Raw genomic sequence first — 27,454 nt, 5'->3', positions numbered from 1 at the left:
GGCGAATGAACTAGTAAAAAGAATGAGAGGATACCTGGCATCATCTCCACTTCAAAACTGGGCAAGAGATCAGCAAGCACACCTATCTTGCCTAAAAGAGAAAGAGGAAAAAGAGAAGAGACAGAGCGGTTACTGCAGAAAAAAAGCACTCTTTGGAGATGGCATCCCTTCTGTATTCTCCCTCAGACAGCAGTGAAATCTCCATTAAAAGGATGGGCTCTGTCGACAATTTTACAAAGTTGCATTCCTGAGACCTGGGGCAGACTGAGAGTACTCTGGGCTCCCCCCCAACACCGCCCACACTACCGCCACCCACACACACACACACACACACTACCACTGCCCTCACCACACACACACTACTGCCCCTCCTACCTTGAAGGGCCCTAGTGGCTTGTTCGGAGATAGGAAAGAACCCCACTCTTTCCTGCCCGCCTGCTGCCACTACTCTGCCCAGAGCAGTCTTTTCAAAATGGCTGCTGAGACTTCCCACAGTAGTCTTGCGGGTCTTGACAGTCTCGCAAGACTGCCGCAGGGGAGAATAGCGGCAGCAGCCACTAGACCACCTCGGGGGCCCCAGGAGGGCTGTAGTGTGCAGCGGCAGCAGGCAACCAAGCAGAGCCTCTGGGCCCTCGGGCATTGCCTGGTTACCCGAATGGTCAGTCCACCCCTGCCTGAGACTGAGGGTCCCCTTAACTCACTGACTTCATCTGGTTGGGTTCTTAGCTGCTCTAAGTGTCCCCTTCCTGTATAGGAACTGTTAGTATTTGAAGAGAGAGTGAAGGAAGTGGGACATGGAATAGTATGTAAAACAACAACCACTTACCCTCCTGGCATTGCTTATTTCCCTCTCTGTCATAAAGGTTTTTCTAATGTGTATTTTGTCATTTAGGACAGGATCCCTGCTCTGGGTCAAAGCAGAAGGAAAGGAGACAGAAAAGAAATACAACTGTAGAAAATGTTCCTAATCCTCTAACTGTTGCCTAGTAGAAAGACTACATACATACAGTATCAAACATCATTTCTCATCCCTAAAAAATATCCTGTACTTCTGGGAACAGCTATGAGCTTGCTTGGGCATGGCATTGTCTTGCCAACTGTAATTATGACGTCTGTGAAGAACAAAAAAGCTGATTTAATGAATTTTAGATGCATAACATGATATTTGTAATGTGCTACAGTTCAGCTGACCAGATGGGACATAACTCAATCCTGTAGCTGGCTTTTAGTAAGTGCCCGCATTCTCTAACTTGCGCCAAATGCATCTTTTTAAAGACCTCAGTGGCGACTCTTTTCACATGGATACACAATCCATAGCTTGCCTGCCTCCTCATCGGTTATACTAGCTTTACAAAATTTCACATCTATTTAGTATATTTAATATCCTCATATTTCACATACATAAATATTTGTAAGTAAAAAACTTATCTCAACTATTGAGATGTGTATCATATGAAAAAGAGTCACCACTGAGGTTTTTAAAAAATGCATTTGGTGAAATATTTTGAGCACAAGTTATAGAATGAGGGCATTTACTAAAAGCCAGCCAAAGGACTGAGTTATGTCCCATTCGGTCGGCTGAACTAGCACATTACAAATATCATGTTATGCATCTAAAATTCATTAAATCAGCCCTTTTGTTCTTCACAGAAGTCATACCCTATGTAACCTTGTATGTCTATATGCTTTGAAAATGAGCCTCCACATATATTAAATATATGTTAAATTTTGTAAAGCTAGTATGACCGATGAGGAGGCAGGCAAGCCATGGATTGTGTATCCATGTGAAAAGAGTCGCCACTGAGGTCTTTAGAAAGATGCATTTGGTGCAATTATTTTGAGCACTGGTCGTTCTTTTTGGATTGATGGTGTAGTGTCCCCGCTCTCTTAAGTATTCATTTGACCAATTAAAGTGACTCATTCTATAACTTGGCACAAAATGCACATGTATGTTAGAGAACAATAGCATTTAACGTACATCAGAGGTGTTAATAATTGGCAATTACTTGTACACTCACCAAAGTCACTTAGAGAGTAAGGGGCATACATATGGGTGGTGCACGGGTGGGCCATGGATGTGGTGCCAAGCTAAATAGTCAACTTATACAGTACTATCAGTTGCACACATTGCATGGGCCACTTAGGCATGCCCCAGCAACTGACCCTTCAGCATGCCAACACAACTTTGCATTAATATTCTATAATAGCTTAAGTGCATCATGTAACCATTATATAATCTTGATATCCAGGGGAGAGCAGTCTTTCTGCATGAGCATGAGCGTCAAGCGATTACATCTATGGAGCCTTTAGCGTCTGTTGTAATCGACACTGGGCTCATAAGATAAGTGCAAAGTTTTCCTATCTTTTTTAATTCTTATCTGGTTTGGCTAAGGCAATTAATTGCAGTGCATTTGGTGGGAGAGAGATTAAGGGCACAATTGCACTAAGCACTAATAGAACATTGGCACATACAAAATCACAAAGAGGGTGAGCTACCCAATGAACGAAGTACTATGTTTCACCCGATAGTGGTCCAGTAAGACTACCACGTGGGTGCTCCTCTTACTTGATAGTGGTTTTTGTATTAGTACGTTTTCCTGTTTATTTCACCATTATAGAATTGGCATTAAGCGCACTCCACTGTGGCACCTAAACTTTGACATCAAGTTATTGAGACTTTCCCCAAAATATATTAAAACCCATAAATTCGGAATCATCCCTCCTCTCTTCACTGGTTCTTGATGGCCCCTCACTCCATTTCTTCGTAACATCTGATAAGTACACCACAATGACATACTATGGCAAACCCAGCTGCCCTGGTTCATGTCACTGGTTTCCATGGGGATAGCAAGGGCTAGGGTTCATTTGAATAAAATCCAGCTAATTGAAGTCTTGCATTCAGTACTCCTGCTGAAACACGCAACTAGTAGAACAAAACCCAACCCAACAGGAGAAGGAGGACCAAAAGGAAAGAACCACCTAACCAAATTAGCAAGGACAGCGGAAAGACTCCAGGCAGATTTATTGGGAAAGTGTGCTGTTCCAATTAAACCCCCAATCTGTATTCTTCACCACCAATAAACTTTTTCCTTTTCTTCCTCTTTCTATTCTCCTCTTCTCCCATCTGTAAATCTTAGAAGGAAACAGGGCCAGCTGCTTTCAGGGATCAAAGGCCTAGCAGGCAACAAGACCTCCAGAGGGCAGTTGCTATGGAAACCCTAGTGGCTGAGGCCTTTAATCCTGAAAATCTTCAATAATAGCAGCATGCTACTAGAGTTGGCGAATAAAGGGTGAATTAGGAAGGAGAAACCCTTGGCAACAGGCAGCATTTTCAACAGCATGAATATGAGAAATGATTCCAACTGAGTTAACGTCAACCAAAAGGACTATCTATCTATATATATCTATAGTTATATCTATATCTATATATATCTCTCTCTATATATATATCTATATGTATCTATCTATCTATCTATATATAACAAAGATCATTTACTAAATAGGCTGGAAAAATAAAATAAAATGTGAAGGATTAGGAGAGAGCACATACGATAAGAGTATCACAGAGAGACAAAACATTTGTACTGATTTAATGTGGTCATAAACAAGTCCTGGCACCAATTATTTAAACTGTTATATCATTCCAAGCACACAGTCAGCACATTAAAAGACAACAGCATGGGACAAAAATATTTACATACTGAAACAGCTGAGAGAGGGAACCAAGAGCTGCCAGGACCATTATTCCATCCAGAAGTTCTGGTGACTGAAGGGAGTAGTTACTAAAGTGTGTTTTAAAGGAATAACACACAAATTTTGCCTCTGCACACGTGTTAAATGGCAAAATTGTGCATTCTTTCACTGTAATGCACATTAGTTTAAGATACCACACACTGCACATAATGAGATGCAATGCAATGCAAACACATGCAAAGCTCCTCATTATTATGCAAATTGAATAAAACAGCTTGCATTAAATTCTGCAAACTGCATTATTCCAGGAAAAATAATGCCAACACTGAACATCTGGGAATCAGCACTGACTAGCTATCTGGTTAGTGGCTGACCATGTCACTACTCTATTTAAGCATTACAATTGGTTACTTATTTGTTAAAGAAGGGAAAGGGAAATGGGACTTGATATACTGCCTTTCTGTGGTATTTTGCAACTACATTCAAAGCAGTTTACATATATACAGGTACTTATTTTGTACCAGGGGCAATGGAGGGTTAAGTGACTTGCCTACAGTCACAAGGAGCTGCAGTGGGGCTTGAACTCAGTTCCCCAGGATCAAAGTCTGCTGCACTAACCACTAGGCTACTCCTCCACTCCAATAAATTTTAAGGTCCTATCTTTAGCACGTAAGCTTTCTATGAACATCTGCCTCTGTATCTGAGTACTTAACCTTCAGTTATACCCAGTTTCCTGGAAAGTAAAGTGGCCTTGTGTGACTCATTTTGGTACTTAGGAGTGGTTTTGGATGAGCAACTGCGATTTGAGCAGCAGGTTTCGAGGGTGATACGTTCAGGGTTTTACGCTTTAAGGAGGCTTAGGCAAGCTGTCACGTCTGTGGCCGTGACCACCCTCAGCCTTACCTTCTTTCTGGGGGTCAGCAGCTCTGCTGGCTTCTGTCTGTGTTTGTGTTAGTCTTGTCTCTGTCCTGGTGTGCTGGCTGCTTCCAGCATGAACCTGATTGCTTCACTAGACCTCACCTGGGTGGGCTATGTCTCTCTAGGGAGCCAGCATCTAAGATGGCTGCCACCGGCTCTGTGCCAGCTTCCAAGTTGGCTCCTGCTTGTCTTTCCTATGGGCTCACTTCCTATGTGTGCCAAGCCTCTCTTTGGGGTCAAGGTACTTCCTGCTTCTGTCCTGCTGCTGGTTCATGCAGCCAGCACACCAGGACAGAGACAAGACTAACACAAACACAGATAGAAGCTAGCAGAGCTGCTGACCCCCAGAAAGAAGGTAAGGCTGAGGGTGGTCACGGCCACAGACGTGACACAAGCAGACCCGTATTTTGATGAAGCAATGCTACATTTATTTTTGCATGCCTTAGGGGCCCTTTTACTAAAGGGTTGCCTCGCGGAAATCTAGAACTACCACCAGCCTAATGCGGGTGCAGGCATTAGTCCCACCCCCAGCACACACCATTTCCAGCACTAGCAGAAATATTGAAAAAATATTTCCACAGGGGGTTACCAGGCGGTAATCAGGCAGCATCGTGCGCTGCCCGGTTACAGCCGGATTAGCACAGGAGCCTTTACTGCCACTTTAATGGGTGGCGGTAAGTGCTCTCCTCCAAAATGGATACACGGCAAGTGCGAACTAACCGCACAGCCATTTCAGTTGTGGGCAATTGTCACACATTGTGGTAAAATGGGCCCTGGAGTGAGGGTCTGGGATACACGAGGGCGACAGGGCACGGAACTAGACTCAGACAGGGTGCTGCTGCACATCCAATAGCAAGACCCAGAAGACAGACCAAGGAACAGAAGGCATACAGAAGCTAGCAGGAGCAAGGACTAGGGCAGCAACACACTAGGCAGAACGGGGGATCCGGGAATACCCACAGGGTAAACCCTCTAGCTAGGTGGAGACTAGCGCAGGGCCCCTTTTACCACAGCTTAGTAAAAGGGCCCCTTAGATATTTCAAAATTAGACTATGGTAATATAGTCTATTTAGGTGATATCATTGGCTCCCTTTGGAGTTTAGACCTTTATATAAGACTCTATTACTAACTCATAAAGTGCTTTACGGGGAGGTTCCTGCTTATTTTGCCCCTTTGATTCAGTTTTATCATCCTCGGCGAGCATTATGCTCTGCTAACTCTGCCTTGTTGGCCCTCCCTTTGGCACAGCAGGCACGCCTCACTATTACGCGAGGCAGTGCTTTTTTTTTTGTGTGCTCCTTACTTATGGAACCAATTACCAGTTTCGTTAAGGATAGAGACTTTCCTGAATAGATTTAAATTAAAACTGAAGTCTTATTTTTTTTACACAAGCCTTTGATAGTGGGAACTAACCTGGGGGAGGGGGACACTGCAGATGACCTAATATTAGTTTGTTGGAATAGATGTATGTTAGAAATTTGTTCTTGTATGGATGTTGTGAATGAGTCTTTTCTTTTATTGACTGGTGTTCTTTTCTATATATTTTTTTAATTGTAAACCACTCTGACCCTTTGAAAATGGTATATAAATGGTGTAATTATTAAACTTTAGCTATTTCCTACAGAGTCGTAAGATCACTGCATGATCACAGGATGGTAGTACCCCATGTTGGAAAATGATACGTGAGAGGATATTTTTCAGGCTGGCTTCTATGTTATAGAATGGGCTTCCAAGTTTTATCCAAGCTGAGGCTAATTTAAACACATTGAAATGATTATTTTAAAAACATTTTTCTGTAACCAGGCTTTTGATATCCAGTTAAAGGAAGAGGGAAGATCCTATTGATGAAGCTACATGGCATTATGCAATGTATTGGAAGTTATAGTATAATATCCAGGTATGTATGCTTCTGGTTTGGCTGTAGTAGGTCTTTCCTATCATATTTTGTAGACATCCTTTCTTATATTTTATTTTCGGAATGTTATTTGATGAAGCCTGGCTGAATATCAAATTTTAATAAATATAAACTTTATCTGATTAGCTATCCAGTTAGGGGGGGAAAATTGGCGCTAAAAAAGAAAGCATGAAGTGGTATTCTATAAACTGTGCCTAAAGTTAGGCACGGTTTATAATAGAACAGCACTTAAGCCCAAACATTGTACCTACCTTTAGGCGTGGCCATTTTCACCAATGAAAACATGATGCAAAAGCCCATGCTTATATTATTATTCACGTAACTAAAAGTCACGCCCCCAATCCACCCAGATCCACAACCTCATTTTCTGACTCGCGCCTAAATTTACATATTTACATGTTAATTGAATCTAAGCAGTGCCAATAATTGCTTGTTAAAAAAACAATTATTGGTGCTAATTAGCTCATTATTCAATTAAAATGTGCACACACATTGGGCACATGTCCAAATTTGCATGCATATTTTTTAGCGTTTTTTATAGAATTAGGGAGTTAATGGTCTAAATATTGACACTAATCAGTTAAACTCTGGCTCTGCCCACAATCCACCCAGGGACAGCCCTGGCACAATCCAGATAGTGCTGAGGTGGCCAGAGGGAATATTCAGTGGCATTATCTGATTTGTGCTGCTGAATATCCTATTTGCCAGCACTGATCCAGATAACGGGGCCCTTTTACTAAACTGCAGTAAAAGGTGGCCCCCGGTGGCATTGGCACACGGGTTTGCCGAACTATGAGGTCACCTTTTACCACCATTGGTAAAACAGTCTTTTTTCAGGAGGACTGGTAAATGGCCATGCAGTAAGCAAAAATTGCTGCACAGCCATTTAGGGCTCCAGCACAAACCCAGCAGTAACCAGGCAGCGTATGGCTCTGACCGATTACTGCTGGGCATACCCCCGGTGCTAGAAAATAAAAATGTATTTTCTAGCACCGGAAGTGGAGCGTGGCAAGCCCGTACTACCCCTTCTGCCCTTTAGTAAAGGACCACTAAGTGCTTTTGAACATCAGTCGATTAGTTCTTACTTATAGAAAGAGCTTTGAAAATTGTTAATGTACTCTATTAGTAAACAGGTCCTTATTGCACAGAATGGGTCCTGCAATAAAAGTGCATTAATATGTGATAGCATACTTTAGTAAATTTAGCTCTGTGTGAAATAATGTTTTCCACATTTGCTCACATTATGTACCAACTTTGATTCTGACATTCTTTCAAGCCCACATACTGTCTGCATGCATATAAATAAGTACATTTGTATAAATGCTATTTTTATAAATAACAGACTCCACCCCAGCAACGTTTTAAACTTTTTATTTATTTCATTTATTATGTACTGCCTGCAAGACCTGAAAACTTTTGAAGCGGTGTACATTACAGAATGATATGAGGACAAAGTTTGCCCTCATCACTACCCCGTCCCTGCAACAGTATAAAATCTCACTCGTACAAAAAGCAAGCAACTGTCTTTTATTGAAAATGATGGAACTAGTGTAGTGGAGTTTGTGGCACTTAACCAACTAAGGGCTCCTTTTACTAAGCGGTGGTAAGCCCAATGAGGGCTTACCGCTCACTATAACGGAAGTACCGCCAGGCCACTGCAGCAGCCTGGCGGTACTTCCCACCCCTACCACACCGTCATTTCTGGTGCTACAAAAATGTATTTATTTTTGTAGTGCCGGACTGTATCTGTCGGTAATCAGGCAGTGCCACATGCTGCCTGGTTGCCGCCAGGTTAGCACGGGAGCCCTTACCGCCACCTCAATGAGTGGCAGTAAGGGCTCCCCCCCCCCCCCCCAAATGGCTGCGCTGCAAGTGCTTTGCTTGCCACCCAGCCATTTCCTGCAGGAAAGCAAGACCTTCTCTTATATCAGCTGCAGTAAAAGAGGGCCACAGCGTGCATGTAAAATACATACCAATGCCAGCACCGGCTCCCTTTTGCCGCAGCTTGGTAAAAGGGGTCCTAAGATAACCACATTAATAGACCACATAAAACATAGCCCTGCCTCGTGGCAGACAGACGGTAGCAGCGGCCCGAGCCCAGGAATGGCCCGAGCCCGAAAGCATCGCAACTAACCCGCGACCCGAGAACAGAGGCTGCCGCCGGGTTAAGGGGCACCGACGAGCTTCCCCTGGGCGAACCAGCACTGGAACCGTCTGAGGCTTCCTCCCTGCCTCATGGTGGATGGACGGAAGCAGCGGCCTCAGCCCAGAAGCGGCCCGAGCCCGAGAGCATCGCAACAATCCCATGAAGGCGCTCCCGGTCAGACCGGCACCGAGAGCAACTTCCGACGCCCACCCACAGCCCGGCATCACCAGCAGCGTCACCCTGTGTGTGCTGTACATTGAAGCAAGTGACCGACCCTGCCGCTGATGAAGGAGAGACGGAGAGAGAATAGAAACGAACGCATGGCTGTCTGCTGGGAGGTAGTCAGGAGGAGTTGACCGACGAGACATCAAGCCGCAACGCAACGACCCGACTACAAGCATCTGACACCCCAGCCCCACGCTTCCCTCAGAGATCACGGTGGGACCATCCCGGGAAGAGACCGGAGCCCCATAAACCAGGTACAGACGGGGCCCAGTGCCTGGGCACATCTAGTGCAACCTATCAAGCACATAACTCCTGCTTGAGCAACTTTCTGTCACCGGATCTAATCCCTCTACAGCTACCTGCTGCTGTGGACTGAGAAGAGACTCCTCTTTCCAAAAACAACTACAGATACAGACCCAGAATTACGGAGTCTCAGAGCCTGGAGCATCAATTCAGAACACCCTAGATTGTCCCTACCTGCTCCAGCTGTGCACCCATCCTGGACCACAACCACCGTGCCGGAGACCACTACCCCCCAACCATTGATACAGCTCTAGGACCGCACATTCCAACTGTGAGTAAACCAGTCATTTTTAACCAATTAACCCGCTCACCATTACCATAGAGAATCAAAGCCAGACCACATAGACACGAGCCTATGAACAAGGACCAATAACACAACCACTATACCCGATCATCTAACAGCCCAAAGCGAACCAACACCAAAATGAACACCACCAAACTGCTCCTAACAATTTACTCCCTATCCCTACTTCACCACACATTAACAACCCCTCTCACAGATGCCAACAACATACCCACAATACACATACTCAACAGACTACCCAGATACAACACATCTCACCAAAATAACAACAACCAAAGCAATGGAAGAACTACTACACGCGGACAAAATCAATACAAAGGAAAGAAAGGACACAACAAACCCACACTATAAGAGAATAGACAGCTAACAAAAATCAACACAACTTCGAACCGAACTGACCCCTACCAAACAATTCAAGTAGGATACATAAACGCCTGACCAGTAGTCAACAAAACAACAATAATAACTGACTGGATCACGGCAGACAACCTCGATTTACTATTCATCAGCGAAACCTGGATCCACAATCATAAGGACACCATAATTTTAGACCTATGCCCCCCAGGCTACAAAATCACTCACTGGACAAGAAAAGAAAAAAGAGGAGGAGGCATAGCACTAATCCATAGATCCCACTTCACTGTAACAACAGCCGAGTCCATAACACCCCAACTTGAAATCGCCTCAGTTAGAATCCACCATACAACTTTGCTTGACCACCTAAATGCTGTCTTGTTTTATCGACCACCAGATAACTGGCATGAATGCCAACCACACTTCATGGATTTCATATCGAATACCTGTGTATCTAACTCCAATTTACTTATAATATGGGACATAAACCTACACCTAGAAGACCCTAACTCAACTAAAGCACAGGAATGCAAGGAATTCCTCCAACTATGGGACCTCAACTGGCCAAATATGCAAGCAACCCATATCAAAGGACACACACTTGACCTCATCACACACAAACTGTCCTCAGACATAAACTTAATAATAACAAATACAAAATGAACAGACATACCATGGTCTGACCACCACAAACTAAACCTATCCCTACAATGGTGAAAAAAAAAGCTCACACCACAATCAAGAACGCAAAACCTACACCATGAGAGGCCAAATTGACTCTGTAACATTCTGGCAACAGATCTACAAGAACGAATGGAAAGCACAAACGGACTCGAAACACTATCTTCTAGATTGGGACAATAGATGCAGAAGCACACTAGACAAAATAGCACCACTACAAACAAGAACCTCACGAAGACACAACTCGATACCCTAGTTTAACGAAGAACTGAAAAAACTAAAAACACAAGTTAGGAGGCTTGAACGAGCATGGAAAAAAAAAAAAGATGAATACACACTTAACGCATGGAAACAAATGCAAAGAAAATACAAATATGCAATAAGACAAACCAAAAGGTCACACTACAAAACCAAAATAGGGCCAGGCTACAAAGACACGCATAAACTTTTCCAACTTGTAAATAAACTACTTGATACCACACCGGTCACCACAACCAACACAGACACCCCATCAGCAGACAACCTTGCTAAATATTTCAACGAGAAAATTATAAAGCTACGAATCACGCTACCACTCAATACCACCGACCATGAAAAATCCATTGACTGTCTGGACCCAATCCCCGATGAATATCCAGCAGACCGAATCTGGACAAACTTCGCTCTACTTACCGATGAAACTGTCACCCAAGCGATTAACAGGTTCGCCAAATCCCACTACAAACTGGACATATGCCCCAACAACCTAATAAAATCCGCCCCTCAACGCTTCATAGCAGACCTCATGTCACACCTAGACTACATGTTACAACATGGACTCTTCCCTAAGGATAAAGGAAACATACTATTCACCCCAATACCTAAAGACTCAAAGAAAAAAGCAAATGACATAACCAACTACCGCCCGGTAGCATCTATCCCTCTGGTAGTTAAACTAATGGAAAGTATGGTAACCAAACAGCTTACCGACTACTTAAACAAATTCTCAATTCTACATAGAGAGGTGTGGTAGCCGTGTTAGTCCACTCTTAAAGGTTATAAATAGAAATCAAACAAAATAAAACATGGAAAAGAAAATAAGATGATACCTTTTTTATTGGACATGTCCAATAAAAAAGGTATCATCTTATTTTCTTTACCATATTTTATTTTGTTTGATTTCTATTGATAATCAATTCTACATGAATCTCAAGCAGGATTTCGATCCAACCACAGCACTGAAACAGTAATAATCACTCTCCTAACCAAATTCAAACTGGCAATAGTGTACTCCTCCTCCTACAATTCAACATGTCCAGCGTGTTTGACATGGTAAACCATAAAATACTATTAAACATCCTAGAATACTTCGGGATTGGAGGAAGCGTACTTAGTTGGTTCAAAGGCTTCCTAACCGCAAGAACATACCAAGTGATATCAAATTTGAATACATCATCACCATGGAAACTAGAATGCGGAGTACCCCAAGGATCACCGCTTTCACTGACCCTTTTCAACCTAATGATGACAGCTACCCCAGCTGCAAAGGACTAAAATATAAATCAACATATGCATCCAGCTTCTCCTACATAAGCACTCAACTATGGAATGCACTACCAAATGCCATAAAAACAATGCATGACCTAACAAACTTCCGAAAATCACTAAAAACCAACCTGTTTAACAAAGCATACCATAAAGATCCATCCTAAATGCCAAACAACAAAACTTATACCAGAACTGGACATAACCGAACCCTCTATATTTGACTACTTCATTTACTTCGTCACTAATGAACTTTAACGCAATACCATTGTATTTCTCATTCCGGAATGAATTCTCTGTGCTTTACTGCTTAATTTACTCTCCACCTTATAACTGAAAGAGAAAAACGCCTAGATTTCGACCCAAATTGGGAGATAGACGTTTATCTCACAAAAACGAATAAATCGGTATAATGGAAAGCCGATTTTGGATGTTTTCAACTGCACTCCATCGCGGAAGCGTACAAAGTTGACGGGGGCGTGTCGGAGGCGTGGCGAAAGTGGAACTTGGGCGTGGTTATCGGCCGAGGAGAGATGGGCGCCTTTCGCCGATAATGGAAAAAAAGTATGCGTTTGTAGCTAGAATTTAGGGCACTTTTCCTGGACCCTGTTTTTTCATGAATAAGGCCCCAAAAAGTGCCCTAAATGACCAGATTACCCCCAGAGGGAATTGGGGATGACCTCCCCTGACTCCCCCAGTGGTCACTAACCCCCTCCCACCACAAAAAATGATGTTTCACAACTTTTTATTTTCACCCTCAAATGTCATACCCACCTCCCTGGCAGCAGTATGCAGGTCCCTGGAGCAGTTGTTAGGGGGTGCAGTGGACTTCAGGCAGGTGGACCCAGGCCCATCCCCCCTACCTGTTACAATTGTGCTGCTTAATGCTTAGTCGTCCAACCCCCCCCCCCCCAAACCCACTGTACCCACATGTAGGTGCCCCCCTTCACCCCTTAGGGCTATAGTAATGGTGTAGACTTGTGGGCAGTGGGTTTTGAGGGGGATTTGGGGGGCTCAACACACAAGGGAAGGGTGCTATGCACCTGGGAGCTCTTTTACCTTTTTTTTTTGTTTTTGTAAAAGTGCCCCCTAGGGTGCCCAGTTGGTGTCCTGGCATGTGAGGGGGACCAGTGCACTACGAATCCTGGCTCCTCCCACAAACAAATGCCTTGGATTTATTCGTTTTTAAGCTGGGCGCTTTCATTTTCCATTATCACTGAAAAACAAAAACGCCCAGCTCACAAATTGTCGAATAAAACATGGACATCTATTTTTTTCGAAAATACGGTTCGGTCCGCCCCTTCACGGACCCGTTCTCGGAGATAAACGCCCATGGAGATAGACGTTTTCGTTCAATTATGCCCCTCTCTGTCACTTATGAACTTTAATGCAATACCACTTTGTATTTCTCATCCCGGAAATGGCGATCGCCATTACGGAATAATGTAAGCCACATTGAGCCTGCAAATAGGTGGGGAAATGTGGGATACAAATGTAACAAATAAATAAATAAATAGCCAGTTAAGTGCTGAATATCACACTTAACAGTCTAAGTTTCAGTCAGTCGCATATACCCAGATATTCAGTGCTGGAGTCTGCTCAATGGAGCATTAAGTTATGTATCCAAAAATACAAGGAGCAGCTTTAACCATTAAGTTACTTCTCTATTCTGACGCGTAAGCCTATTGATTACAGGTACTGTGCATTCACACACATTTTACAAACTATGCCATTTGATAAAAGTGCAGTGGCAGAAGGACTGAAGGAAGGAAGGATGGGGGGGGGGGGGGGGGGTAGCTTGTGCAGCTGCATCAAGGCCCAGATAGTGAAGGAGGGCCTGCCATGATTACTGAACTGCCTGCACAGCTTCCATACAGTACAGGAGCCTCATGGGCTTAGATCAAATGGGTTAGGCATGCACCCTTTTACTTCTGTTGTCTCCTGTGGCTCACTCGCTGAACAGCCCTCACAACTTTCCTTCCTTGATCCTTCACATCAGAGGTTCTCATCATCAGGGATCCCGCTTTGTGGCCAGGTCATCACTGCTCCACCACAAGCAACTGAAGCTGTATCCATCATATCAATTGGATATCACTTATAAATTTGAGTGAACTGGGGAAAATAGCTTCAAAGCAGCTTACTACAGTAGCTGGAAAGTTTTAGAGTACCTGAAATTGAAGACAACTGCCAAATCAACCTATTAACTTGCTTCTGAAAGAAAGAATACACAGACAGGGTCACGCTGCTGGTTACCTTTTAAAGTTGTTGTTTTTTTTTTTTTTTGAGCAACTCTTTTTCAGCTATCTTCCTCACAAAGCCTATCTCTTTCCTAAGCAAAACTGAAAGCCATAGTTTTAGTATTTAACAGGCCGATATCAGCACTATTTAACTGACCAGGAACAGCTCCTGGCCGGTTAAATAACACTTAATCAGCTAAGAACTGATATTTAGCGTGATGTGGAGGGGCATAATCGAACGGCGCCGGCCAAATAGCTGGCAGGCCATCTTTTTCTTCGCTAATACGGTTGGGCCTGGCCAAATGTCAGAGTTCGCCAGGTTTGAGATGGCCGGCATCTGTTTTCGGCCATAATGGAAAATAATGCCGGCGATCTCAAACCCAGCCAAATCCAAGGCATTTGGTCGTGGGAGGAGCCAGCATTTGTAGTGCACTGGCCCCCTTCTCATGCCAGGACACCAACTGGGCACCCTAGGGGGCACTTTTACAAAAACAAAAAAAAAAGGTAAAAGAGCTCCCAGGTGCATAGCACCCTTCCCTTGTGTGTTGAGCCCCCCAAATCCCCCCCAAACCCACTCCCCACAACTCTACACCATTACCATAGCCCTAAGGGGTGAAGGGGGGCACCTACATGTGGGTACAGTGGGTTTTGGGTGGGTTTTGGAGGGCTCTCATTTACCACCACAAGTGTAACAGGTAGGGGGGATGGGCCTGGGTCCACCTGTCTGAAGTGCACTGCACCCACTAAAAACTGCTCCAGGGACTTGCATACTGCTGTCAGGGAGCTGGGTATGACATTTGAGGCTGGCATAGAGGCTGGCAAAAAAGTGTTTTTTTTGGGGTGGGAGGGGGTTGGTGACCACTAGGGGAGTAAGGGGAGGTCATCCCCGATTCCCTCCGGTGGTCATTTGGTCAGTTGGGGCTCTTTTTTGAAGCCTGGTCGTAAAAAAAAAGGGCCCAAGTAAAGCCGGTGAAATGCTCGTCAAGCCTGGCTTTTTTTTTTCCATTATCGGGCGAAGCCGGCCATCTCATGAGCACGCCCCCGTCCCGTCCCCGTCCCACCTTCACTGCCCTACCGACACACCCCCTTGATGTTTCGCCGGCTCCGCGATGGAAAGCAGCTGAACCCGGCCAAAATCGGCTTTCAATTATACCGATTTGGCCAGGTTCAGGAGATTGCTGGCCATCTCCCGATTTGTGTCGGAAGATGGCCGGCGATCACTTTCAAAAATGAGCTGGATAGCCAGTTATTTTCACCAAAAATTACCGCTTAGCACATAGCGGCTATTCTGATATATTGTATGATATAATCGGCTAGCATCGTTGACTAAGTTTGGCAGCAAAATTTGGCCACCCAAATAGCAGGCCTATCTTTGGCAGCTATAAACTTAACTGGCCAATGCTGAATATTGTCTTGTCTGGTTAAGTTTAAAGTGGCCGGAAAAAAAAAAAAACAGATATTCAATGCTGGTCATCAGAAATGGCCCCGCATTGAATATCTGGGCTCAGCACCGATTGCAGGATTTAGTTGACCTGCCTCTCATGGGCTGAATATCGGCCGGTAAGTGTACAAGATATTGGGCCCGATATTCAGACCACAGGAGTTAGACCAGCTAACTCCAGCGGTCAGTGCTAAGCCTGGATGTTCAATGCTGGGCTGTTTCCAGTGACCAGCAATGAATATCCGGTTTATTTTTGGAAGGTTTAAAGACTACCTGCTAAAACGATATTCAGCGCTAGTCCGTTATCTTTAAGCCGGCCAAAGATATCCCACATTTTCACACGGCCAAATATGGCCACTAAACCATCTTTAAAAATCAGCAGATAGATGCTAACTGGCAATATTCAGCGGGAGAAAGCCGGTTATCCCCGCTGAATATCGCTGGATAGCAGGCTATGTACCATTTAACTGGCCAGGTGCCAGTCCTGACCAGTTAACTAGTTTTGAATATTGGAAGGATTGTGTTTATAGTACATATACTAGCACAATTATGCAAGTAGAGGGAAATCTGTAATCTAAGCGGTCGCATTTACATGCCCCTCGCCCACGTAAAATCTAGAATACCAGCACTTACACGCAAAAAGTGCCAGCACAGTGCCTAAACTCTATTACATAACAGTACCCTTAAATTATATTACAAGAAAATTCTAGAAATGGCACCTAAAGTTAGGCAATAATTCCACACCCAACTTTTGGCATGGAAATACATTTTAATGGATGCAAGGCACCAAAATGGGGATGAAACGGTAGATCAGCCCAGAAATACACTTACGCGCCCAGTTATATGAAAGTTCCTAAGAGTATCCGTGCACAACTGCAAAGAGGTGTTCCCATGGGCAGGTCAGGGGCATTCTGGAAAATTGTGCACAATTTCATAGAATACTGCGGATGAACGGAGTAAGTCCTCGCATCCAAGTTGAGTGTGGAATTCAGCGGACAACACTATCCTATAAAGAGCACTCATCCCTGAACACCCTATGTAGAATAGTGCTGGGTTCCCTTTACTGAATCTGGCCCTTAGCATGTACATGCAAGAGGGGTGCACACATGTGTGCAGCATGGGCATGACATGTATGGGGCTCCCAACAGAACATGGTCCATCTAGTCTAGTACACTGCTTCCAACAGTGGCCAATCCAGGTCACAAGTACCTGGCAGAAACCCAAACAGTAGCAACATTCCATGCTACCAATCCCAGGGCAAGCAGTGGCTTCCCCATGTCTGTCTCAATAGCAGACTATGAACTTTTCCTCCAGGAACTTGTCCAAACCTTTTTTTAAACCCAGATATGCTAACCGCTATTACTATGGCAAAGAGTTCTGGAGTTTAACTATTTGTTGAGTGAAAAAATATTTTCTCCTATTTGTTTTAAAAGTATTTCCATGTAACTTCATTGAGCTTCTAGGGGACACTCAATGAAGTTAGATACACCCCTTCTGGATTTACAAAAGCTGAATGACTGAAGTTAATGTAGATGCAATGATACTGGGCTTAGATCAGTGGTGTGCTGGAGCAGGCTCTCACAGGCTCGCAAGAGCTGAAGTTTTTAAGAATTTTGGGAGCCGGTTGTTAAAGTAGGGCCCTCCATGGCTACTTTAACAACTGGCTCCTAAAATGTGGGCTTGGGCCCCCTGCTGAATTATCTTTTACTTTGCTGGTGGGGATGCTGAGCCCTGCCAGCCAAGTAAATAGACTACTGCTGCTCCCCGCTCCATGTTTCCAGCTCTGGGCAGCAGGCTGGGACTTCTCGAGCATGTGAGAGAAGTTCCAGCATGCTGCTCAGAGCAAGACGTTGGGAGTGGTGGCAGTCCATTTATTGGCTGCCAGCAAAGGTATGCCTAGCGTGCCCGCACGAAGGGGGGGAGGAAAGAGAGGCAAGTGTTGCTCCCCCCCCCCCCCCCCCCCGGGCCACCCCTGGCCCTTCCAACTGCAGAGCTGGCTACGTCCGGAGAAAGAGCCTGTTGTTAAAAATTTACCAGCACACCCCTGGCTTAGATGCTCAGGTGCCATTATATAATAGGCTTCTAACACATGTCCTCAGGATGCCTAAATGGGGGTGCCCAGTTGTAGAATTGCCCCCTTAATGGCTAGGGAAATGGACTGAGATACAGGCCTGTGCCAGATTGGTGGTGGCACAGGCTAACAAAGAGTAGATGTTGCAGTTCTGAAAACTTCTTTCCATGAAGCACAAATTGTCAAAGCAAAGGGCAGTTGCCTTCCGAGCAGTGAGTGAGGCACTCTGTGGACAGCTGAGCAGCTGACAGCAGGGCAATCCTATTTTCAGTAATATCCCTATATGGCAAAAAAAACAGAGTGAACTGATTTTCATCATCATGGCAGACTTGTTATTTGGGGGGGGGGGGGGGGGGGGTTAAGTTTCACTGAGCACAACAACTCTTTCCAAGTCCACCCTACCACTAGGCAAACCTATGCAGCCACCTAGAGCACCAGAACTGTGGGGAGAAGGGAGCAAGAAAACTAATTGAGCTGGCTGGGTGGAACAGCATGACTAGCACAGATCCCCAGCCCCATCAGCTGATGAGAGCAGATGGGGTGGAGTCTGTGGTAAAATTATGTCTTACCTGATAATTTTCTTTCCATTAGTCCCTGAGATCAATCCAGAGACTTGTGGGTTATGCCCCTCCTCTAGCAAGTTAGATAGAGAGAACTCAGAAGTTTTCTACAATAGAGCATGTGCAGCCAGCCTCACTTCAGTATAACAATACCAAAGCAGTAAGAACCATAGAACACTCTCCTGTCTCTGCAAAAGCAGCATAAACTTGGAAGAAACTCTCCGAGCTGCTATAACTTAGAAATGTAAATATAAACACACCCTAACAGCCTTACCCGTCCAGAGACAAAGGAAAGTGAACAGAACTGACTGAAATATACTGAATTATACAGAGATTATGAAAGCGAATTCCAGGGAGGGGCTCTGGATTGATCTGAGGGACTAATGGAAAGAAAATTATCAGGTAAGACATAATTTTACCTTCCATAGCGTCCCCAGATCAATCCAGAGACTTGTGGGATGTACCAAAGCATTCCTCATCAAGGGTGGGACCGGCCTACTCCGGCCACCAACACAGAAGTCCCAACAAGCGCCTCTCGACGCGCAGCAACATCAAGACGGCAATGCATAACAAAGGAATGCCAAGACGACCAAGACGCCGCTTAACAAATGTCCTCCAACGACACCAGACGACACTCCGCAAAAGAAGAGGCCTGAACCCTCATGGAGAGTGCCCAAATGCGAATAGGGAAAGAATCCCCCAACAACAGGTAAGCCGACACAATAGCCTCCCTAAGCCACTGATCGACCGTGGCCTTAGAGGTCATGTTCGCTTTCTTATGACCTGCGAACAGCACAAAAAGATGATCTGCTTTCGAAACAAATTAGTCGCCTCCAAATAACACATCAGAGGTCCCCTAACGTCTAAACCCCATAGAGCTTGAAAATTGCGAGGGAAATCCTCTTGCTTGAAGGATGGATGGCAACACCACTCCCTGGTTAACGTGAAAACGCGTGACTACCTTAGAAACCAAGGACGGCCCCCTTCGAATTGTCACTCCCGCCTCCGAAAAAATGGAGAAAGGGGCTCTGCATGAAAGGGCCTGAAGCTCAGACACCCACCTGGCTGAAGCCATTGCCACCAGAAACACAGTCTTCAACTTGAAAACATTCAAGATCTTTACTCAGGGGCTCAAAAAGAGACCGCCGAAATGCCCTAAGGACCAGGTTCAAATTCTAATCTGGCACCACCGGAATCCAAGGAGGTCTGAGATGCCCTACACCGTAAAGAAAACGAACGAACTCCGGAAGAGAAACTAAGGAGTGGCTCCCCGAACGACCCCTCCAGGAAGCCAATGCCGCTAACTGACCCTTTAAAGTACTTAGCGACAGTTCCTTAACCATCACTTCCTGCAAAAAGGCCAGAATGGACCCAAGAGGGTCTGATTGAGTGGAAATGCCTGCCAAGGAACCCCAAGCCACAAACGACCTCCACACTCCATCATACGCAGTAGAAGTGAAACATTTGTGCGCCTGTAACATGGTCCCAAAAACCACCTCCGGCTATCCTGGCCTGTACATTTAGCACTCCCGCTATGTGAGCCGCCGACAACCGAACTCAATGCTTCTCTGCCCCAAGAGACAGCACGGACGCCTCTTCTGCCAGTGGAGCACTTTGAGTTCCACCCTGCCAAATGACGTACGCTACCGCCGTCGCATTGTCGCAGAGAACTCGGACTGGTTGAACTGTCAACAACATCTCGAAAGCTAGGAGCGCCAACCAAAATGCCCGAAGTTCCATGAGATTGAACTGCAACCTGGACTCCGAGGGGGACCAACTCCCCTGAGCTGAGTGGCCGAGAACCACACGCCACTCCGACACGGCGAGAGGCATGCCTCGAGTCAGTATCCGACCTGAGCCAACACCGCAGAGCAAAAGAAGCTCGCGGTGTCCAGGGAAAACGAATCGAAGAAGCTCAGAAAGGAAAGACCAACAGCTGAGTAGATAACATTGCAAAGGCCGCATGCGGCTCCGGGCCCAAGGAACGACCCCTGAACATAGTCCAACGCTGTTGGAGCCTTCAGCCGAATGAGGGAAGAAACCTGGCACAGCTTCGCCCGTCGCTGTTCCGGAAGAAAAACTCCGCCCTGACGGGTATCAGTCGTACTACCGGGTACACCAGAGACAGATGGTGTAGCAGCATATGTCTGTAGTACCATTGCATGCTACAAAAAGCAAGCTACAGTGGGTCGTGAAGCCGCACCCCTAGAGCTCAGTGCTTACTCTCAGCTGATTGCAACCACTATTAAGCTATCTCAACACTGAAGAAGCTCCTGGGCCACTCCTCATGAAATTTAGGTACCCCATAAGAAGCAATTAGAGGTACCGGGTACGCTGCAGTACCAAGTAGCTGAGGCTAATATGTTAAAGTGTGGCCAGTATCAGTGTGCTGAGAGAGAGTGAGAGAGAGAGAGAAGAGCAAAATTTAATACTGAAGAGTTCTGAAAACTGTTCCAGTCATAAGAACTACTTGGCCAAGCAAGCCATAAGAGACAATGAAATAAAATATGCCCCACTCGAAAACTAGCTGAGCCCTCAGTATCTAATAGGATGGAAAAACTAGCCTTGAATCTATAACCTTCAGGCTGAAAGGCCAGCAGCCCTCCTCAAGAAAACTAAATTGATGTAAAGAATACCCACAGAGCAAATGCCACCAGGGGAGCCCAGAGGGTGCAGGGTTACCAAGGAAACCGAGAGAAACCTGAGAGGCCTGCACTAGCCTCAAAATGTAATATTTCTCACAGAAACATCTAGTCAACAGCCTTAAACCAGACTACTAAAACACTGTACTGCCATGTCTGAGAAAGGAGAAGAGTGGAAGAGTGCAAACCTAGGGTAGGATCCTGATCCCTTCCTCCCTTCCATTAAAGATGTACACACCTCCTGAACCTCCTCAAGGAGGGTCCAGAAATAGTCTTAATGTAACTCACCTCGTGAAGCACAGGCATCTCTACCAGGAGACTTTCAGATAGGCAGTACTTCCCAAGCAGCAGCCTAAGGCTCTCACTGTCATGGCACAGCTGCAGGTGACTAAAGGGTCACCTACCTCGCCCCTGGAAAGTTGAGGAAGACTCAAAGCTGTGGAAAACCAATATGCAGAAACTGGAGTGCTCCACACTAGGTTCCCAATCACATTCCTGAAAGATCTACATATAAAACTGCCTGAATTGCAAGCACATCAGAACCCAGGGGAGCACTGGGGCCTCAGCAGTGCCGTGTGGAGTCGCATTAAAGAGGGAGCTATACTAGATTGTAAGCTCTTGAGCAGGGACTGTCTCTTTATGTCAGGCGTTCAGCACTGTAAGTGTTTGGTAGCGCATACAAATGCTAATAATCAAGCGCGCACATACACCCAAGAACAGAATAGCCTCATTAAACTAACAGGCTTCCGCCGGCATCCTAGTGCCTGACCAAATGGAAGAGCTAACCACGGAGGATATAAAATTAGCCCTTACAATGCCTTTATAAAGAACAGAATCAGTTCTTCCCTTTAAAGAGCCTGGTCGCGGTGAGGTCAACTCCCTCACCCGCGGGCAACTCCCTCTGTTCAAGGTGCCCTGAAAAGGATTCCCCTGACCCTGGGACACCCTCCAAATCCATATGTTGTCCCAGGGTTATTATGGAGGGCTAAGTGACTTGCCCATGGACAGAAGGAGCAGCAGAGGGAAACGAACCCAGACAGCCAGGTTCAAAGCCTGCTGCACTAACCATTATGCTACTCCTCCACTCTACCGGCCCCTTAAACCCAACTGGGCCGTCTTAGGTGGCTTCTGTATGAACTCAAAGCCCGAGGCAGCAGAGCCTCGAAAATGGCTGCCTCTTGCCCCTCTCCCTCAGAGCGCAATAAAAATGCTTTGAGCAAAAGAGTACAAACTCCGGGGAAAATGCCCCCATAATAGCCTTTTCCGGGAGAGAAATCGAGGCTTCTCTGTCGGAGGGAGCCCCAGCAGATCCCGCCGCCACATCCTGAGACCGCAGCGCTAGTGAGAAAATGGCGCCGGCGGATCAACAGTTCCAGTCACAGACTTTCCCGCCAAGCGAGAAATGATCCCTTTTGGCGCCGTGGTGCCCAACACGCGATCCCATGATCCGCACTATGACTCACTACCGTTGCAGAACAAATGTCGCAGGGAAGCGACGTGCCACCATGCCCCGCAGCGCGAGCCGCGCTTAACGGACTCCAACAGAACGGATATAGCACCAAAAGCCTTACCTTCTCCGCAGTCCCAGCCCTGCTCACGTTCCAATTAAGCTGAATGGAGAATTGTTCCAAGCGCCAAGCAAGCCAAAATGAGTCTGGACTGGAGAATCGTTCCGTCTGGTTCTTTTTTTTTTTTTTTTTCTTCAAGAGACAGGAGAGGAATACAGCCAAAATCCTCAACAGAATTTAAGTAGGCTGACAGGGGAAGAAGGGTAGGGACCTGGCACCACCAGGTGTATCCCAGAATGTGCTCCAGCACCTCAACCCCAGAGAAAGCTCAACACACCCGAGGGAACGGGATAGGAGCCTCAGGCCACAGAGCTGCACTTTATGCTCCCTTCTACCTGCTAGATAGAGAGAATACTGAAGCAGGGTTGCCAGGTAGAAATTTTTTTTCCAGCCCAATCCAGGCCAGAAACCAGCCCAAAACCCGCCCAAACACAAACCCCGCCCCTGACACCCCCACCCCCGCGTCACCGCCCCCGCCCCCGCCGTCACCGGCCCCGCCTCCCACGTCATCGGGCCCGCCTCCCCGTCATCAGCCCCGCCTCCCCGTCATCGGCCCCGCCTCCCACGTCATCGGGCCCGCCTCCCCGTCATCAGCCCCGCCTCCCACATCATCGGCCCCGCCTCCCACGTCATCGGCCCAGCCCAAAACGTCACTAACCCCGCCCAAAAACGTCACTAACCCCGCCCCCCGCGGCCGAAAAAAATCTAAAAGCCGCCCAAAAAGCCGCCCGGAAGCCCAAAAAACCGCCCAAAAAACCGCAACCCGCCGCGGGCAAAAATTTCCCGCGGCGGGTCACGGAAAACCGCCCAATTGGGCGGTAAAACCGCCCACCTGGCAACACTGTACTGAAGTGAGGCTGGCTGCACATGCTCTATTGTAGCAAACTTCTGAGTTCTCTCTATCTAACCTGCTAGAGGAGGGGCATAACCCACAAGTCTCTAGATTGATCTGGGGACTCTATGGACGTTGCAATTCCCTACTGCTCTTCCTCCTGTTAATCCTGGCAACATAAGTCACAGGACCAGGTTTTCCTGATGCTGATCTCATGCATTGCAGTATCAACCTTAAGGAAAACAAAGAAAAGCAACAAATAGAGTAGGGTTGATGGAGTGTGATTTGCCTTGGCTTCCCATTAACCTTGCACCAAAGTCATGGATTTGATATACTGCCTTTCTGTGGTATAACCAAATCAGTTTACATATATTATATGCAGGTACTTTCTCTGCCCCTTGTGGGCTCACAATCAAAGTTTTTGTACTTGGGGCAATGGAGGGTTTAACAAATTGCCCAGAATCATAAGGAGCCACAGTGGGAACTGAACCAAATTTCCCAGGTTCTCAGTCCACTGCACTAGCCATTAGGTTGCTCCTACACTGGCACTGACGTTTCATCATTTATTATTTATTTATTATGTTTACATCCCACTTTATTCCAAAGCAGGTTACAATGTGAACATACATAACTCAAAACCTTACATAACAATACAATAACATAAAAGCATATGAGGACAACAGCTAGGTAGACAGAGGTGCACATACTGTATGTTATGTTATGTTATGTTATGTTATGTTACGTTACACAGGACTTGTATTCTGCAAAATATCAAATCTTGGTTCACTGCGGATAACAAATAAAAAGATGCTGGAAACAAGTAATCCAGGAAATACATTGTAAATCTAATTGCAAATGATAATAAATAACTTTACAAACATATCAATTTAATTATTAAGTGTTAAATATTTCAAAAATAGGAAAGTTTTCAAAGCCTTTCGAAACACTAGATAATTACTAAATGCACGAATCTCAGACGGTAAAGAATTCCATACTGATGCAACTTGGTAATGGAGGGAAGAGTTAAATTGTTTTCTCATTTTAATCTGGCCCACTGAAGGAAAATGTAACAACATTTGATCCCAAGTCTGTCTTACCACAATATTATGTACAAAATTAACCAAAGTGGCCAAATATGGCAGAGCCATCCCGTACATGATCTTAAAGATGATGGAGCACAATTTAAATTCTGCCCTAGCAATAACAGGCAGCCAATGCAGTTCCCTTAATTGCAAATTTGCTAACTAAAACCTGCTAACTGAATAAATCAATCTTGCAGCTGTATTTTGAATAAGCTGTACTTGCTTCATCAAAGACCTAGAACAGCCAGCACACCAAAATATTCCTTCTATAGCCAAACAGAAGAAAATTCTGGTGTCCTTGCTCCTAAAGTGACCCTGTATTTGGTGAGGTAAAGGAAACAGCCTGCCTATCCATCGCCGGCAAATGGGTGTCTCCTTCTGTATTGTGAAGGGACCTATTTAGGACCCTGCTCAGGCTGGGTCTAGAGCAGGGGTTTCTCAACCCAGTACTCGGGACACACCTAGCCAGTCAGGTTTTCAGGATATCCACAAAGAATATGCATGAGATAGATTTGCATAGAATGGAGGTAGTGCATGCAAATTTATTCCATGCATATTCATTGTGGATATCGTGAAAATCTGAATGGCTAGGTGTGTACTGAGGACTGGGTTGAGAACCCCTGGTCTAGAGAGTTCCTGAGCAGAATGGCAAGGTGGTGTTTGAAGTCAGAATAGGGTATGGGCTGCCTGCAAGCCTTGGAGGCTTAGGCTGTAGGCAGCAGCAAGGGTAACTGCCTCCCAGATGATCAACTAGGTCAATCAAGATAGAGAAATTTGTTTCTCCTAGGCCAGCTAGGCCTCAATGTTGGGGGAAGGGGTCTTGAGGGCAGCAGCAGAAGCAGGGATCCCCCAGAGGAGTCTAACTCGAGACTTTAGCTAACTATGTGTGGCCGCACAGTGCACAAGAGAAGCTCAGGCGCTAAATTTGCACCCCATCTATTGGCTTCCCTTGCCAGCACGTCGCTAGAGGACAGGGTGGAAGCATTTGGGGGTATGTTGCACAGGGTGCATTCACAGCTTGCAAGTTCCTGATCTAACTGTTCCTGCTCTGCAAGTTCCAGTTTTTAGTATGTGGACCTAGTCTTCCCAGTACATTCAGCACATAGACAGGAGTGTTTTGAAAGAAGCTTCTAAGAAATTCCTGATGTTTTACTCTTCAAGAGAGGAGAATAATTTGCCCTATTTTGTACTGCTCCAGAGGAAGTATGTTGTGTTTTGGGTTTTTTTCTATTGAGCGTTCAGGGCACAGATACTCCCAATAAGAAACATGCCCAAAACTCAATTCTGGGTGGACCTGAGTCAAATGTGGGTGGGTATGAGAACCTTGTCTCTTATTCAGCATATCTCCCTCCCCTCCTCCACAGGTGATCCAGTCTCTGACCCCTCCCCCCTTTGTATCTTCTAGACATTTCAGTTCTCCGCAACTCATAAACGCTGCTCATGCCGGCCCCAGAATCTTCCCTCTGATGCAACTTCCTGTTTCCACATAGGCGATACCATGTCAGAGAAAAGGCTCTGGGGCCAGCTCAAGCAGCATACATGAGTCGCTGCTTGCTGCTGGCAAAGAACTTAAGTGTTTAGCAGGTACATGGGGGTCCATGTAGAGATGACTGAGGGCCATAAGAAACCAAGCCTGGTAGCCATTCCAAGATCTAGTTGTGGATTTTGCATTTTTCAATATTAGCTTTTGAATTGAGAGGGATGGGAACAGGGGCAAAGGGATGGCAGGATGAGAAAATTATAGTAAACTCTACAAAGAAGACTCTTGACACATTGTTGGTTGGTGCAGTTTTATATTTTATTGTTGAGACATAACAGATGTGGAGGTGTATTTTCATAGCACTTAGACTTACAAAGTTACATAGCAACCTATAGAACTTTGTAATTCTAAGTGCTTTGAAAATGAGTCCCTAGTGTTTGGACTGTTTATAGGAGCAGGGGTGGTACAGGAATAGAAGATTAGGAAAGAGGGTTGGATGTATTAATTTTAAATAAAAGGACAAGGGTTTTGACTTGATTGTATTAATACTTGCTTGCTTGCCTAACAACAAATTGTATTTAGCCAATTGTTTTTCTTTTTTTATGATTGTTATGATGATCTTGGTTTCCAATAAAAGCAGTCTTAAAATAATAGGTACACGGGGACACGAGAAGGGGTTGAGAGATGCCAGATCATCTACAGAGGAGGGGAGGGAGAGATGCTGAAAGTTTTGAACTGGTAAGGCTTGGGGATCCCTGCCAGCCACATCACAAGTGTTCCACTGCTGAGTGGGCCTGAGTCGAAAGTGGATTGACCTGTGCCCGCTCAGGCCTACCCGTGGCTACAGCACTACTCTCAGTATTTATCTAAAATGCTGATTAATGAATTGTGTTGAGCAGTACGGTTCCTGTGAGGTCAGGACATTTTGCAGGATTTGGCTGGAGGAGTAGCATATCCTGCCAGGGACCTTGAAGTAGAGAAATAGAGATAGAAAAAGAGAGGGATTCCTACCAGGGCCCCAGAAAAGGATTAAAGAGGAGCTGTAACAGAGGAAATCTGCTCAGGACCTACAGATTTTCTTTTCAACTTTACTTATTGGTTTGACTTTAAGTTTTCCCTGTAAATATTTTATTTTGGGGACACACCAAATAAAAGTGCTTTTATATAAATTATATCTTTTGGTGAAGATATTTATTTTTGAGAATTTGAATTCTTGAGTGTCATTATAGCGAAGGCCATGAGGCACTGTGCCATCCCCGTCTACCAGAACACCTATTTACTGAAATGTCTCTTTTATATACACACCCCAGGGCTACCCTCACACCCTTAGAGAGAAGTGGGCTAAACTTATACATAATGATAATAAATGTATTTATAACCTGTGCATATTCCCTAGTAAAAAAGGTGCCAGTACTCTTCAGGGGTGGGGTAATCACTGAGGGACCCATCCCACAATAGCTAAGCCCCCTGCAACCGGT

At 45.4% G+C, this 27,454-nt stretch overlaps 1 protein-coding gene across 4 annotated transcripts in view; it reads right to left on the bottom strand.

The window, feature by feature from the left end:
* Positions 1–27,454, bottom strand: part of ILDR2 (immunoglobulin like domain containing receptor 2) — a 243,216-nt gene that overhangs the window by 71,845 nt on the left and 143,917 nt on the right. The window contains exon 3 of one of the 4 annotated variants that reach the window (XM_030203966.1): positions 35–91. The exons of the other annotated variants lie outside the window; for them this stretch is intronic. Within the exon in view, the coding sequence (XP_030059826.1) occupies positions 35–91 (57 nt within the window). The remainder of the gene's footprint in view (positions 1–34; positions 92–27,454) is intronic. 4 annotated transcript variants of the gene reach the window in all.

The sequence above is a fragment of the Microcaecilia unicolor genome, chromosome 5 (genome assembly GCF_901765095.1).
Source record: "Microcaecilia unicolor chromosome 5, aMicUni1.1, whole genome shotgun sequence".
NCBI lineage: Eukaryota > Metazoa > Chordata > Amphibia > Gymnophiona > Siphonopidae > Microcaecilia > Microcaecilia unicolor.
Note: the sequence above shows the minus strand (reverse complement) of the source record. Positions and strands in the feature narration are given on the sequence as shown.